General features: G+C 38.0%; 2 protein-coding genes across 3 annotated transcripts in view; one reads left to right on the forward strand and one right to left on the reverse strand.

Moving 5' to 3' along the window:
* LOC121389976 (zinc finger protein 85-like) overlaps positions 1-17572 on the reverse strand; it is a 44802-nt gene that overhangs the window by 15079 nt on the left and 12151 nt on the right. The window contains exon 2 of one of the 2 annotated variants that reach the window (XM_041521666.1): positions 3683-4011. In XM_041521666.1, the coding sequence (XP_041377600.1) occupies positions 3683-4011 (329 nt within the window). Of the gene's footprint in view, positions 1-3682; positions 4714-17572 lie in introns of those variants that run through there. The other variant, XM_041521665.1, reaches the window with a different exon arrangement.
* LOC121389975 (zinc finger protein 862-like) lies at positions 11780-15135 on the forward strand. The gene is made up of 6 exons (XM_041521664.1): positions 11780-13145; positions 13341-13466; positions 13583-13711; positions 13807-13995; positions 14117-14269; positions 14405-15135. The coding sequence occupies exons 1-6, from the start codon at positions 12237-12239 to the stop codon at positions 14795-14797; spliced, it is 1899 nt and encodes a 632-aa protein (XP_041377598.1). The 5' UTR covers positions 11780-12236; the 3' UTR covers positions 14798-15135.

The following is a 17572-nucleotide window of genomic DNA, read 5'->3' on the forward strand; positions in this document are numbered from 1 at the left end:
ATGTAATAGTGTATATGAGCTACGGGTATATAATGATGTAATAGTGTATATGAGCTACAGGTATATAATGATATAATAGTGTATATGAGCTACGGGTATATAATAATGTAATAGTGTATATAATAAGCTATGGGTATATAATAATGTAATAGTGTATATAAGCTACGGGTATATAATAATTTAATAGTGTATATAATAAGCTACGGGTATACAATAATTTAATAGTGTATATAAGCTACGGGTATATAATAATTTAATAGTGTATATAATAAGCTACAGCTATATAATAATGTAATAGTATATATAATAAGCTACAAGTATATAATAATGTAATAGTGTATATAAGCTACGGGTATATAATAATTTAATAGTGTATATAAGCTATGGGTATATAATAATTTAATAGTGTATATAAGCTACGGGTATATAATAATTTAATAGTGTACAGGATTCTCATTCATCCAAAAATATTGAGAGTTCATGGACTCATGACCGTATATTTTAAGAGTCCAATAGGAATGTAGGAGAGTCCATGAATTGATATATCCAATAAAATATCAAGTGAATTGTATAACAACTGACAACACAAAAACAATGACATTTAAATGGTTTTATGTAGTAATAAAAAGTACATGAATACAAAATTTATTATTAAAATGTATGATAAAATATAAAACAAATACCAGGTAACTCATATATATATTCAACTAATATGCAAAAAATATAAAAATATATTGCGAAAGAATTTTCGGTTTGGCAAACAAATTTGCGAAAGATTTGATTTTTAGAACCAAACATTTTCAACCAGTTTTGTTCAGTTGATCCACCTCACGGTGTGAATAAGCGCTGTTTGAATGTCCACGTGACCAGTCTATTATTCAGTAGTGTACTGCCAGCTGCTTGTCGTAAAGTTAGAAAACGCGATTAAATAAAATGAAATACTGTTTAAGACATGTTGCATTTTTTATATTAAATGTTTGATTACTAGCGACAAGTTTTACTTTTTATTAGTCATGTTTTGTCGTACCGGTTATGTTGTAAATCTGGGTCACGTGGTTGAGTGCATTTCCACGAAGTGGGTGCATTGATGAGGGCGGCTTTCTGGAGTGACCAACTGATTGTACCAATTAACTCTAATTTCCAAGAATTTTTATGAATATTGCCGATTTACTTTACAGTAAATTGAGATATTTAAACAAAAAAAATCGTATTGAAGTTAAATAAAAATATACTGCGTCCACAGTGACGCGCGTGTATGCAATATGGTGCGTCCCATCCTCGATCACTGCATCACGGACCCGGGACCCCGGGTCCGTGAGAACCCTGAGTGTATATAATAAGCTATGGGTATATAATAATTTAATTGTGTATATAATAAGCTATGGGTATATAATAATTTAATAGTGTATATAATAAGCTACAAGTATATAATAATTTAATAGTGTATATAATAAGCTACGGGTATATAATAATTTAATAGTGTATATAATAAGCTACGGGTATATAATAATTTAATAGTGTATATAATAAGCTACGGGTATATAATAATTCAATAGTGTATATAAGCTATGGGTATATAATAATTCAATAGTGTATATAATAACCATACCTGTGTGTATTTGTATATACACATAAAGGTAAGTTAAATGTGTATAATAATAGCGTACACAATAATTGTATCTGCATGTATTCGTATATTGGTGACCGGTATATAATAATGGATTAGTGCATGAACATACCTGTGTGTATTTGTTATCTACATTGTAGCTAAATTAAAGGATATATACTAATTGTACATCTGTGTGTATTCGTATATAGGTATGTTACAGGTGTATATACTAATTGTACATCTGTGTGTATTCGTATATAGGTATGTTACAGGTGTATATACTAATCGTACATCTGTGTGTATTCGTATATAGGTATGTTACAGGTGTATATACTAATCGTACATCTGTGTGTATTCGTATATAGGTATGCTACAGGTGTATATACTAATTGTACATCTGTGTGTATTCGTATATAGGTATGTTACAGGTGTATATACTAATTGTACATCTGTGTGTATTCGTATATAGGTATGTTACAGGTGTATATACTAATTGTACATCTGTGTGTATTCGTATATAGGTATGCTACAGGTGTATATACTAATTGTACATCTGTGTGTATTCGTATATAGGTATGTTACAGGTGTATATACTAATTGTACATCTGTGTGTATTCGTATATAGGTATGTTACAGGTGTATATACTAATTGTACATCTGTGTGTATTCGTATATAGGTATGTTACAGGTGTATATACTAATTGTACATCTGTGTGTATTCGTATACAGGTATGTTACAGGTGTATATACTAATTGTACATCTGTGTGTATTCGTATACAGGTATGTTACAGGTGTATATACTAATTGTACATCTGTGTGTATTCGTATATAGGTATGCTACAGGTGTATATACTAATCGTACATCTGTGTGTATTCGTATATAGGTATGCTACAGGTGTATATACTAATCGTACCTGTGTGTATTCGTATGCAGGTAAGTTACAGGTGTATATAACAATCGTACCTGTGTGTATTTGTATGCAGGTAAGTTACAGGTGTATATAACAATCGTATCTGTGTGTATTCGTATACAGGTAAGTTACAGGTGTATATAACAATCGTACCTGTGTGTATTTGTATACAGGTAAGTTACAGGTGTATACAACAATCGTATCTGTGTGTATTTGTATACAGGTAAATTACAGGTGTATATAACAATTGTATTTGTATACAGGTAAGTTACAGGTGTATATAACAATCGTATCTGTGTGTATCTGTATACAGGTAAGTTACAGGTGTATATAACAATCGTATCTGTGTGTATCTGTATACAGGTAAGTTACAGGTGTATATAACAATCGTATCTGTGTGTATTTGTATACAGGTAAGTTACATGTGTATATATAACAATTGTATCTGTGTGTATTTGTATACAAGTGTATATACTAATTGTGCCTGTGTGTATTTGTATATGCTGCTGAAGGTGAGACAGGTGTATATATACTAATCGTACCTGTGTGTAGTCGTATACAGGTAAGTTACAGGTGTATATTCATATATGTTGCTGAAGATGAGACAGGTGTAAACAATTGTACCTGTGTCTATTCGTATATGCTGCTGCAGGTGAGACAGGTAAGTTACAGGTGTAAATAACAATGGTACCTGTGTGTATTCGTATATGCTGCTGCAGGTGAGACAGGTAAGTTACAGGTGTAAATAACAATGGTACCTGTGTGTATTCGTATATGCTGCTGCAGGTGAGACAGGTAAGTTACAGGTGTAAATAACAATGGTACCTGTGTGTATTCGTATATGCTGCTGCAGGTGAGACAGGTAAGTTACAGGTGTAAATAACAATGGTACCTGTGTGTATTCGTATATGCTGCTGCAGGTGAGACAGGTAAGTTACAGGTGTAAATAACAATGGTACCTGTGTGTATTCGTATATGCTGCTGCAGGTGAGACAGGTAAGTTACAGGGTGTAAATAACAATGGTACCTGTGTGTATTCGTATATGCTGCTGCAGGTGAGACAGGTAAGTTACAGGTGTAAATAACAATGGTACCTGTGTGTATTCGTATATGCTGCTGCAGGTGAGACAGGTAAGTTACAGGTGTAAATAACAATCGTACCTGTGTGTATTCGTATATGCTGCTGCAGGTGAGACAGCTGTTTGAAAGACTTGTCGCAGTACGCACAGTCGTGCTTGCGTATCCCAGTATGCACCAGGCTGTGTTGGTTGAGCTGCTGTTTGCTGCGGAATGCCTTCGCACACGTCGTACACAGATGATTCTTCTCCGGCGTCCCTACCGACGACGTTGCCGGCATCTGCTGCAGCGGTGGCTGTTGTTGCTGCTGCTGTAGAGCCGCGGCTGACATGGACATGGGTAGTGGCGGTGGTAGCGCCGGTAGAGCCATCTGGTCGTGGATGTGAGTGTCGGCGACCGACATGGACTCATCCCTGTTGGAAGAAGAAGAGAGTAGCCAGTAGGTGAGGAACAGCTTAAAGTTGACGAAATACGGGTCGGTGTCCTGCCATAGAGAACACACCAGATCCTCCATGGCGGGTCGCCACAACGACACCACCACCAGGTCCTAGTCAACAACACACACAGGCAATTCCAACATCCTCTCATAACCTAGTTAGAGGCAAATAAAAATAACTGCTGAGAAAGAAAAAAAAAAAAGAAAAAAAAAGCTTTCAATCATAAAACGACTCATGATTATAAAAAAAAAAAAAAAAAAAAAATCCTTTTGCTTTGAATATGCACATTTTTTTTTCTTTTCTTTTTTATTGACAGCTGCCTGGTTTTAAGTGAATGTTCCAGCAGAGATTCAATAATGTGCCCATTCAGTTATAATTAAACACAAATAAACAGTGTTTATTTTATCTGGGTACATGAACCAACCGGCAAACAAATTTACATCCGCCCTGCATTTGACTTTTACATGCAAGTTACATCTCTGACCTCGAGAGAGAGATTCATATTTTCAGTGAGCAACTCAGCTGACATACAAACTGGGGAAGTTATAGATACTTTGTGTATGGAGAAACCAGAAATACATATTTACTTGTAGCAACAAGAATTAAAGTAGAATACAATGTGTAAAGAATACAGTTATAATGCAGTAAAGGGAGCTAGCTGAGCGTTTGTTTGTATGAGGAGCTGTTTACATCAGGTAAGAATATATTATAACAAGTTTAAATACAGCCCCAACAAGCCATATAGTCTGTTTCAATAAACTCGGCTTTGTTCAGTTGCCTGGCAACCACAGCTTCATGCTGTTATGTCACAGTAACTTTGTTGCGCTATCGATTCTCACAAAGATTTTTTTTTTTCATTAACTGGAATATTTTCTGCAATGTCATTTTTTTTCATCTTTTCTCTCGTTCAGTTTTTTTTTTAAAACAAAATTAATTCTTCTCAGTTTCTGTTTTGCCAAACTGTTCGTGTTTGAAACCTATTTGTAGAGTTTTAAACCCATGTAATAATACTCTTACGCAATAGCTTTTTTAAGATAGACATTTTTAAAGGAATTTAATTAAATCGTAATTTGTAATACGGGAATAGTATTACCAACACTTGTGAAAATAATTTATGAGGGAAAATAATTAACAGTATTTTACACTCAACTAAACAAATAAATAAATAAATATTACATACATGTATAGTTACAAAGATTAAATATGATATCTTAATTACAGGGGCAGATCTAGGGGGGTTAATTTACAGAAAGGAAAGGAATATTTTGCTTCTGTGACACCCCAGCACATGAAGTAATCCATACACCCAGCTATCAGTTAACATGTTACAATGTATAGAGGTTAATAATAAATATATATATAAATATAAATATATAAATATTACATAAATAAATAAATAAATATTACATAAATAAATAAATAAATAAACATTACATACATGTATAGTTACAAAGATTAAATAGGATATCTTAGTTACAGGGGCAGATCTAGGGGAAGAACAGCATGGGGGGGGGGGGTAATTTACAGAAAGGAAAGGAATATTTTGCTTCTGTGACACCCCAGCACATGAAGTAATCCGTACACCCAGCTATCAGTTAACGTTACAATGTATAGAGGTTAATAATAAATATATATATAAATATAAATATATAAATATTACATAAATAAATAAATAAATATTACATAAATAAATAAACATTACATACATGTATAGTTACAAAGATTAAATATGATATCTTAGTTACAGGGGCAGATCTAGGGGAAGAACAGCATGGGGGGGGGGGGTAATTTACAGAAAGGAAAGGAATATTTTGCTTCTGTGACACCCCAGCACATGAAGTAATCCGTACACCCAGCTATCAGTTAACATGTTACAATGTATAGAGGTTAACAATAAAAATAAAAAAAAAATATATATATATATATATACCGGTGTATATATATATATATATACACACAAAATAAATAAATATAAAAAATTAATAAAATAAATTTAAAAAAAAAAAAAAAAAAAAAAAAAATATATATATATATATATATATATAATAAATTCTTTTTAAAAGTACATGTAGCCAGTCATTAAAACTGGTCTGGGAACTGAAAATTATCATAACTCATTTATGGGTTACCCAAAAACAAATTCAGGCAACCCATTTTTTGTGTGCATAATTCGTCATGACCATGTAAATGTCTTAAGTGGTGTACTAATTGAAAAATGAAAAGTTAAAGTGTTTTGGTTGACGACACCACTAGAGCACATTGATTTATTAATCATTGGTCAATGGATTGCAAATATTTGATAATTCAGATATACATAAACAATTGTACATACATATATGTAGTTTTAGAGAGAAAACCTGCTAGATTTTTCCACTAACAGCAAGAATTTTTATATGCACTTTCCCACAGATAAGACAGCACATACCAAGGCCTTTGCTATACCAGTCGTGAAGCACTATTTGGGAGAGAGAAAAAAAAAAACCCCAGATAAAATTAAATTTTGTGCGAGTGACACGAGAACAAAACTATATCATTTTCGTAATTTTTACAATTCTGTTAAATACAGCCTTAGTTATAGGGTAGATTTGTGCCGTGTTTTACAACCGTAGCACTAAAATCACCGTAAATCACCAAGTTCAACAGTAGACATTAGTTACTTAAGTGATGTTAACACTAAGATCGCTTCGTAAAACGGGGCCCTGGTATTTTTACTGTATAGACTGCAGTGAGATTCATAAAAACAAAAATGTATCTCTAATTAAAAAGTGAAGTTAACTAATTTCACCCCAGCACATTGTTTAATTGGTCATTACAGGCCGTCTAACATAGGAAAAACCCCAACATATAGATTGGTAGGTGGGTACAGCCCCTCACTATCCAATTCCTATGAGTGGGATGTACAGGCAAGTTCAGAGACAAAACCCCAGGTGTGGCCGGTCATTGGGTCGATCTTCCCTCACGGAACTCTTATTTTTCCTGTTCCAACCAGTATTCCAAGACTCGTACATCAAAGGTTGTGGTATGTGCTACCCTGCATGTGGGAATGTATACAAAAGATCCACTGCGGTTAACTACATGATGACAGCCGATTCTTTCTCTTATACTGAATAAGCAATGGGCTGGGGTGTTGTTAACTATAAAACAAACCAAAAACCACAAACACACACGTCCTTTCACTGGCCAATTAAGGTTCAAGCACACTGTCCTGGGCACACACCTCAGTTATCTGGACTGCACCCAGGACAGTGGGTTAATGGTTAGCTGTTAGTGGTTAGGGTCGGATGCGCAGTCAGAGGGCCCATTGGGCAACTCTTTTCGATCAGCAACAAGGAATCTTTTATATGCACCATCCCAGACAGGGTAGTACATACCATGACCTTTGATATACCAGTCGTGGTGCACTGGCTGGAATGAGAAATAGCCCAATGGGCCCACCGACCGCGCATAGAGCGAACGCTGTACCACTGGGGTATGTCCTGTTCCATCCTGTCTGGATGATGATGCATATAAAAGATCCCTTGCTACTAATGAAAAATTGTAGCCGTTTCCTCTCTAAGACCATATACATGTATATGAAAATTACCAAATGTTTGACACCCAATGGCCAATGTGCTCTAGTGGTTAAACAAAACAAACTTTAAATTGTTACTTGTTAGTGAGAGAGAAGTTGGTGTAGTGGCCTCACACCTACTCATTGAGTCGGTAAAATTCGCTTCCAGCGAGATCCAGTACCAGGGTGCAAACCCAGTACTTACCAGCCTCAAGTCCGATGGCTTAACGACAACACTACTGAGTATGGTGCATTTCTTTTGTTAAAAGCCACTGAATAAACAATGTGATGTCAGAAAATAAACAAAGTAAACTTTCTTTTCTTGAAAGCCACTGAATAAACAATGTAATGAGGTGTCAGAAAATAAACAAACTAAACTTTCTTTTCTTGAAAGCCACTGAATAAACAATGTGATGAGGTGTCAGAAAATAAACAAACTAAACTTTCTTTTCTTGAAAGCCACTGAATAAACAATGTGATGAGGTGTCAGAAAATAAACAAACTAAACTTTCTTTTCTTGAAAGCCACTGAATAAACAATGTGGTGTCAGAAAATAAACAAACTAAACTTTCTTTTGTTGAAAGCCACTGAATAAACAATGTGATGAGGTGTCAGAAAATAAACAAACTAAACTTTCTTTTCTTGAAAGCCACTGAATAAACAATGTGGTGTCAGAAAATAAACAAACTAAACTTTCTTTTGTTGAAAGCCACTGAATAAACAATGTGATGAGGTGTCAGAAAATAAACAAACTAAACTTTCTTTTCTTGAAAGCCACTGAATAAACAATGTGGTGTCAGAAAATAAACAAACTAAACTTTCTTTTGTTGAAAGCCACTGAATAAACAATGTAATGAGGTGTCAGAAAATAAACAAACTAAACTTTCTTTTGTTGAAAGCCACTGAATAAACAATGTGATGTCAGAAAATAAACAAACTAAACTTTCTTTTCTTGAAAGCCACTGAATAAACAATGTGATGAGGTGTCAGAAAATAAACAAACTAAACTTTCTTTTGTTGAAAGCCACTGAATAAACAATGTGATGAGGTGTCAGAAAATAAACAAACTAAACTTTCTTTTCTTGAAAGCCACTGAATAAACAATGTGATGAGGTGTCAGAAAATAAACAAACTAAACTTTCTTTTCTTGAAAGCCACTGAATAAACAATGTGATGAGGTGTCAGAAAATAAACAAACTAAACTTTCTTTTCTTGAAAGCCACTGAATAAACAATGTGATGAGGTGTCAGAAAATAAACAAACTAAACTTTCTTTTGTTGAAAGCCACTGAATAAACAATGTGATGAGGTGTCAGAAAATAAACAAACTAAACTTTCTTTTGTTGAAAGCCACTGAATAAACAATGTGATGAGGTGTCAGAAAATAAACAAACTAAACTTTCTTTTGTTGAAAGCCACTGAATAAACAATGTGATGAGGTGTCAAAAAATAAAGTAAACTTTCTTTTCTTGAAAGCCACTGAATAAACAATGTGGTGTCAGAAAATAAACAAACTAAACTTTCTTTTGTTGAAAGCCACTGAATAAACAATGTGATGAGGTGTCAGAAAATAAACAAACTAAACTTTCTTTTGTTGAAAGCCACTGAATAAACAATGTGATGTGATGACAGAAAATAAACAAACTAAACTTTCTTTTCTTGAAAGCCACTGAATAAACAATGTGATGAGGTGTCAGAAAATAAACAAACTAAACTGGTTGGAGGGCCCACTGACGGGCCTTGATATACCAGTCGTGTTGCACTGGTTGGAGGGCCCACTGACGGGCCTTGATATACCAGTCGTTGTGCACTGGTTGGTGGGCCCACAGACGGGCCTTGATATACCAGTCGTGGTGCACTGGTTGGAGGGCCCACTGACAGGGATTGATATACCAGTCGTGGTGCACTGGTTGGAGGGCCCACTGACGGGCCTTGATATACCAGTCGTGGTGCACTGGTTGGAGGGCCCACTGACAGGGATTGATATACCAGTCGTGGTGCACTGGTTGGAGAGCCCACTGACGGGCTTTGATATACCAGTCGTGGTGCACTGGTTGGAGGGCCCACAGACAGGGATTGATAAACCAGTCATGGTGCACTGGTTGGAGGGCCCACAGACAGGGATTGATATACCAGTCGTGGTGCACTGGTTGGAGGGCCCACTGACGGGCCTTGATATACCAGTCGTGTTGCACTGGTTGGAGGGCCCACTGACGGGCCTTGATATACCAGTCGTTGTGCACTGGTTGGTGGGCCCACAGACGGGCCTTGATATACCAGTCGTGGTGCACTGGTTGGAGGGCCCACTGACAGGGATTGATATACCAGTCGTGGTGCACTGGTTGGAGGGCCCACTGACGGGCCTTGATATACCAGTCGTGGTGCACTGGTTGGAGGGCCCACTGACAGGGATTGATATACCAGTCGTGGTGCACTGGTTGGAGGGCCCACTGACGGGCCTTGATATACCAGTCGTGGTGCACTGGTTGGAGGGCCCACAGACAGGGATTGATAAACCAGTCATGGTGCACTGGTTGGAGGGCCCACAGACAGGGATTGATATACCAGTCGTGGTGCACTGGTTGGAGGGCCCACTGACGGGCCTTGATATACCAGTCGTGGTGCACTGGTTGGAGGGCCCACAGACAGGGATTGATAAACCAGTCATGGTGCACTGGTTGGAGGGCCCACAGACAGGGATTGATATACCAGTCGTGGTGCACTGGTTGGAGGGCCCACTGACGGGCCTTGATATACCAGTCGTGTTGCACTGGTTGGAGGGCCCACTGACGGGCCTTGATATACCAGTCGTTGTGCACTGGTTGGTGGGCCCACAGACGGGCCTTGATATACCAGTCATGGTGCACTGGTTGGAGGGCCCACTGACAGGGATTGATATACCAGTCGTGGTGCACTGGTTGGAGGGCCCACTGACGGGCCTTGATATACCAGTCGTGGTGCACTGGTTGGAGGGCCCACTGACAGGGATTGATATACCAGTCGTGGTGCACTGGTTGGAGGGCCCACTGACGGGCCTTGATATACCAGTCGTGGTGCACTGGTTGGTGGGCCCACAGACGGGCCTTGATATACCAGTCATGGTGCACTGGTTGGAGGGCCCACTGACAGGGATTGATATACCAGTCGTGGTGCACTGGTTGGAGGGCCCACTGACGGGCCTTGATATACCAGTCGTGGTGCACTGGTTGGAGGGCCCACTGACAGGGATTGATATACCAGTCGTGGTGCACTGGTTGGAGGGCCCACTGACGGGCCTTGATATACCAGTCGTGGTGCACTGGTTGGAGGGCCCACAGACAGCAGGGGTTTCCCTAGAGCGATAAGCCGACACGGCCCGTGCTCCCTTAGCCAGCCAAGTAAGCGCCTTCATGTCTGGTAAGCGCCTTAACTGCAGGACCGTGTCGGCTTAATTTGTAACATGTATACAAAACAATGGAGCTGTGATCCGTAACGTCATTCACCACACATTATCACACTTCCATTTGGTATCTCTGCAATTCTTTAGATGTTCACTTTGAGGTCCATTGATCGCACCATTTTAATTGTCGGCGGGCTTGTGCTGGTCACGTGGTACAGGTGATCGGCTACTACTAATCGGCCAGATAACTGCTTGTTGTAATAATGTCTGTATGCTTGGGAATTACGCATCAAGACAAATCAAAGAAAATACCTATTAATTGAATAAACATCTTTGAAGGTGAAATTCTTGAGTAAAACATGTCACCATTAATCCTGGTATATATTTACCATATCGAAACCGTAACTACGTTGTTATTTGCTAAAATGAACGGTCACGGATCGACCAAAAAAATTACTAATTTTTTTCAAACGCAAACAAGTATTTCCGCAGTTAGTCAGATTTTAAATGACGAGAATTCGACAAGAGCTGAGTCAACATCTATTGCACAGAAAAGAAAATGCGAAGAGCCATCAGCTGCTACGGCAAAACGGCGAAAGTCAGGATATGATCCCGCTTGGAAAAAAGAATTTTATTGGATGAAACCACACACTGAAAATGATGATATTACAGGTTAAATATAATATATCTATTACATTTTTACTACAATTATTTCATTAGTTTATTAATTACAATTTTAACGCGTTTATCTTAAAACAGTGAGTCCATACGATTTTACAACAGAAACGAAAACCGATCAAATGTCCATAACTTTGACGAATAGTCTCACCGATGTTTTAATTACTAAAATTAATGACCGATGTCAGATTATAATGCTTCAGAAATACACCAGCATTTATCAATATATTAAAATATATTTTAATGAAAAACATGGATACAAGTGCAGTTTTTATTTATAATGTTAAACAGAAAGAAAATTACCGTTCTTACTTTGACCCACTTATCATACTAGCGATCATAAAGCGCGTAGGCTAGTTCTTTTATATTTAATATATTATTTATTATTATTATTGATCTTTTAATTTTAATAGCGCGTAGGCTAGTTCTTTTATTTTTAATTTATTATTTATTATTATTATTGATGTTTTAATTATTATTTTTTTAACATTTTGGGTCTCATTGTAAATAACGATACATAGGCCTACAGGTTCTGAACTTCAGATTATGTTCTACGGCCAGATCAGTAATATTGTCATTTTATTTTTTAATAGGTATGTTCTGTAATATATGTCAGAAACATTCTACACGGCCAGTGAAAGCAGTTGTGGGAAAAAGTGTTTGGGTTGATGTACCTTGTGTTAATTTTGTGAGACAAAGCCTAGTGAGACATGTTAAAACAGAATCGCATAAAACTGCAGTGGAGCGTGAAACGGCTTTATCGCTTTCAAAAAAAGATGGAGGGATCATGCAAAATTTCAAAAATGTAGTTGGTGCACAGAAAAAGGCTTTTCTTGGATATTTGAAGAACATGTACTTTTTAATGAAAAGGGAAATTCCACACACTACAAATTTCATTCCATTAACAGAACACACCATGGAGATGGGATGTGAATACTTGAAAGACATTCAGATAGGAGGAAATGCAAAATACACAAGTATGCGCATTATTCAAGAGATGGTAGCTATTTTAGGCAGACAAGTACAACAAGAAGTCTTCGACGAAGTCAGACAGGCTAATTATTTCTCTCTCATGTTGGATGAAACAACCGATGTATCAGTTAAGAAACAGTTAACAGTGTATGCTCGGTACATCAAGGATAAAACTCCAGTTACAAAATTCCTTCAAATGATTGAAATGCCGGATGGTAAAGCGGAAACAATTTACGATAGAGTTACAAAGTTCTGTAATGAAATTGAGCTCAACTACAAAGACAAACTTGTGGCTATAGGCAGTGACGGAGCTAGTGTTATGTTAGGTAAAAAAGGTGGTGTTGTTGCACTGTTTAAACGCGATATTCCATGGTTGATTTCCAATCATTGTGTTGCCCATCGCCTAGCTTTAGCTGTGTCACAGAGTGCCAACAGAATTACCTACCTGAAGAACTTCAAAGCAACACTGTTACAGCTGTGGAAGTTCTACTCCAACTCGTCTGTGAGAATGGCAGGGCTCGAGGAGATACAGGTATGTTAAACTTGTTAAATTTACACAATACAGTTTTCATTAAGTTTTTACTTCAAATAGTTAAACAGTCATACAAAAAAAAAGAAGACTACTACATTATATCAAGGTTTAATTTCATGTTAATCAATTCGTGAATCAATGATGCATAAAATACATAAACTGATTCGTATATTTTTGTCTTGATCTTATTTCCAGAAAGTACTGAATGACCCCCACCTGAGGCTTGTTCGAGCGATTGACACCCGTTGGCTGTCACATGAAGCAGCTGTGAAAGCTCTTTTGCTTTGTCTGAAGTCAGTGTACACAAGTCTAGACAGAGAGGTATTATATTTTATTACTTATTATATCAAAATAAGTAATGTTATAATGTATAGGTCTGTAAAAAAAAATAATCAGGATTTTTATGTATCACTAAATATGTTTTCTTATATATGTAGGCATCTGAGAGACATGATTGTCAAGCTGAAGGTCTGCTGCACTTCACCACGAAGTACAACTTTCTGGCTACATTATGCTTCCTGGGTGATGTGCTGCCACCTTTAACAATTCTTTCCCGTGTTTTTCAGGTAAAAATTAAACATGTATACACAAAAATTCTGATGTTTAACTACAACAATATTTTATTAACAACTGTCATAAAAGTTGAATGGTATATCTTCAGAGAACTGAACTGGACTTTGCATGCATGAAGTCGCATCTTCAGGGAACTGCAGCTGCAATCAGATGCAAGTTGGATGCTTGTCCAGGCAAACTGCTAAAGTCTATACGAGAAAAGATGGATGAACTCATTCCCATTCAAGATAAGCTGTCTGCTGTAACTGACAAACAGGAAGAACTGTTCACAAAACAGGTGGGTAGATTTTTGAAGATACCTATCTTATCCTTCTGAACTTGCAATCTGTCAGTAATATTATTATTAACAGGAACAGAAAATTTGTTATTTGTAATTCCTTTTATCCTTTCTGTTTCAGATCTTCTATCCATTACTGGCAGCCATTTTGGAGCAACTCGAACAAAGATTTCCTGACTCAGACTTTCTAGAACATTTCAAGGTATTTGATAGATCATTCTGGCCAGAAGATTGTGGCAGCACCATTGAATACCATGGGCAGAAAGATATCGAGGTATTTATTTTCATTTGTTATAAATTTGAAATTAAACTGTTACATTAATTATTTTAGTCGGGAAGTTTTAACTTGATTTTTGAGACTTGCATTTAGTTACAATGAAAACATTATTTTGATTTATTTATGTTACAGGCATTGGCATCTCATTTGCCATTTACAAACAAAGAGGATGCTGTTGAAGAATGGAAAGTCTTCAAACCAGTGGCTGTTCTAGCCACCAATGAGAGATCACCATATAGCCTGATGCTGAAACTACTCGATTCTTCTCTTGCCAGGGGGTATCCCAACCTGCACAAAATAGCTTCAGTGGGATTAATTATTCCTGTTTCCACAGCAGACTGTGAACGTGGTTTCAGCACCCTGAACAGAGTAAAGACAGACTTGAGAGGGTCATTACTAGAAAAGAATCTCAACAACATTCTGGCAGTAACAATGGAAGGGAAAGAAGCAAAGGACTTTGATTTTCATAAAGCTTGTGAGACCTGGGGCTCAATGAAAAACCGGAAAATTGATGTTCTAAAGTGACAGTGGACTAATCAAATGATTTTGAAGGATGTATTACTTTGTTAATTATGTTTATCATGAGAAGGTGTAAAAGAAAGACAGACATGTACATATATACAGAGAGAGAGAGAGAGAGAGAGATATGTATATAAACATAATGACTGAAAGATGAATGTTGAGAGAAAGTGAAGATATTCACACATATACTCATGTACATACACACCTAGATGGGGAGAAAGATTATATATGTCATGAGAGGGTGTAAAAGAGAATCATGGAGAGAGAGAGAGAGAGAGAGAGAGAGAGAGAGAGAGAGAGAGAGAGAGAGAGAGAGAGAGAGAGAGAGAGAGAGAGAGAGAGAGGTAATTTGATAATAAAAAAAAAAAATTCACGATTTTACATGTAACTTGTAAGCGCCTTAAAAAATTCCTGGGGAAAGGCCTGAGACAGGGATTGATAAACCAGTCGTGGTGCACTGGTTGGAGGGCATACTGACGGGCCTTGATATACCAGTCGTGGTGCACTGGTTGGAGGGCCCACAGACGGGTCTTGATATACCAGTCGTGGTGCACTGGTTGGAGGGCCCACAGACGGGCCTTGATATACCAGTCGTGGTGCACTGGTTGGAGGGCCCACTGACAGGGATTGATCCTAAACCAACAGCACATCAGCTGAGTGATTTACCACTGGGCTATGTCCTAACAGGCAACATAAAAACAAACAATAAATCTAAATGATGTCAAACGAGTGTTCAAACACTAATCACTTTCCGTGTTTGGGGGAGTACGAGGTTAGTGTGAATAACTTCTCACCTGTCAGGGAGTGGCCAGGCTAGGGCAGATGCGGAGGAGGTGGGGTGTACTGTACAGGGTGAGAAAAGGGGAGGAATATTTTATAACACCTCACTACATTATAACACATGGTTACTTCGTAACAAAAATAACATGGTTATATTCAATAGAGTGTGGAAATAAATAGGAAACCCGCTGCCATGAAATTGTTCTACAAAGGCCACTCCAAGCAACACTGGCTACTCCAAACAATAGGATACTCCAACCAACAGGCTAGTCCAATCAATACAGGCTACTCCAACCAACATAGGCTACTCCAACCAACATAGGCTACTCCAACCATCATAGGCTACTCCATCCAACATAGGCTACTCCAACAACCAACACAGGCTACTCCAACCATCATAGGCTACTCCAACCAACACAAGCTACTCCAACAACCAACATAGGCTACTCCAACCAACACAGCCCACTAGACAGGCTACTCCAACCAACACAGGCTACTCCAACAAACACTGGCTACTCCAACCAACACAGGCTACTCCATCCAACATAGGCTACTTCAACAACCAACATAGGCTACTCCAACCATCATAGGCTACTCCAACAACCAACATAGGCTATTCCAACAACAAAGGCCACTCCAACCAATACAGGCCACTCCAACCAACAAGACAGGCTACTCCAACCAACACAGGCTACTCCAACAATACAGGCTACTGCTTCATAAAACTATAGTACAGGTCCTAGGTAACTCACCAATTGTCCTGCTCCATAAACCTATAGTACAGGTCCCAGGTAACTCACCAATTGTCCTGCTTCCTAAACCTATAGTACAGGTCCCAGGTAACTCACCAATTGTCCTGCTTCCTAAACCTATAGTACAGGTGCTAGGTAACTCACCAATTGTCCTGCTTCCTAAACCTATAGTACAGGTCCTAGGTAGCTCACCAATTGTCCTGCTTCCTAAACCTATAGTACAAGTCCTAGGTAACTCACCAATTGTCCTGCTTCCTAAACCTATAGTACAAGTCCTAGGTAACTCACCAATTGTCCTGCTCCATAAACCTATAGTACAGGTCCTAGGTAACTCACCAATTGTCCTGCTCCATAAACCTATAGTACAGGTCCTAGGTAACTCACCAATTGTCCTGCTCCATAAACCTATAGCACAGGTCCTAGGTAACTCACCAATTGTCCTGCTTCCTAAACCTATAGCACAGGTCCTAGGTAACTCACCAATTGTCCTGCTTCCTAAACCTATAGCACAGGTCCTAGGTAACTCACCAATTGTCCTGCTTCCTAAACCTATAGCACAGGTCCTAGGTAACTCACCAATTGTCCTGCTTCCTAAACCTATAGTACAAGTCCTAGGTAACTCACCAATTATCCTGCTCCATAAAACTATAGTCCATAAACCTATAGTACAGGTCCTAGGTAACTCACCAATTGTCCTGCTTCCTAAACCTATAGTACAGGTCCTAGGTAACTCACCAATTGTCCTGCTTCCTAAACCTATAGTACAGGTCCTAGGTAACTCACCAATTGTCCTGCTTCCTAAACCTATAGTACAGGTCCTAGGTAACTCACCAATTGTCCTGCTTCCTAAACCTATAGTACAGGTCCTAGGTAACTCACCAATTGTCCTGCTTCCTAAACCTATAGTACAGGTCCTAGGTAACTCACCAATTGTCCTGCTTCCTAAACCTATAGTACAGGTCCTAGGTAACTCACCAATTGTCCTGCTCCCTAAAACTATAGTACAGGTCCTAGGTAACTCACCAATTGTCCTGCTTCCTAAACCTATAGTACTAGGTACAGGTCCTAGGTAACTCACCAATTCACCAATTGTCCTGCTCCCTAAACCTATAGTACAAGTCCTAGGTAACTCACCAATTGTCCTGCTTCCTAAACCTATAGTACAGGTCCTAGGTAACTCACCAATTATCCTGCTTCCTAAACCTATAGTACAAGTCCTAGGTAACTCACCAATTGTCCTGCTCCC

The sequence above is a fragment of the Gigantopelta aegis genome, chromosome 15, assembly GCF_016097555.1.
Source record: "Gigantopelta aegis isolate Gae_Host chromosome 15, Gae_host_genome, whole genome shotgun sequence".
Taxonomy (NCBI): domain Eukaryota; kingdom Metazoa; phylum Mollusca; class Gastropoda; order Neomphalida; family Peltospiridae; genus Gigantopelta; species Gigantopelta aegis.

Bases quoted from the DNA above. Each gene is read 5' to 3' on its own strand.
- LOC121389975 (XM_041521664.1), top strand. From the start codon at position 12,237: ATGTTCTGTAATATATGTCAGAAACATTCTACACGGCCAGTGAAAGCA. The intron at 13,712-13,806 runs GTAAAAATTAAA...GTATATCTTCAG, and splicing joins TTCTTTCCCGTGTTTTTCAG to AGAACTGAACTGGACTTTGC. The intron at 14,270-14,404 runs GTATTTATTTTC...TTTATGTTACAG, and splicing joins ATGGGCAGAAAGATATCGAG to GCATTGGCATCTCATTTGCC.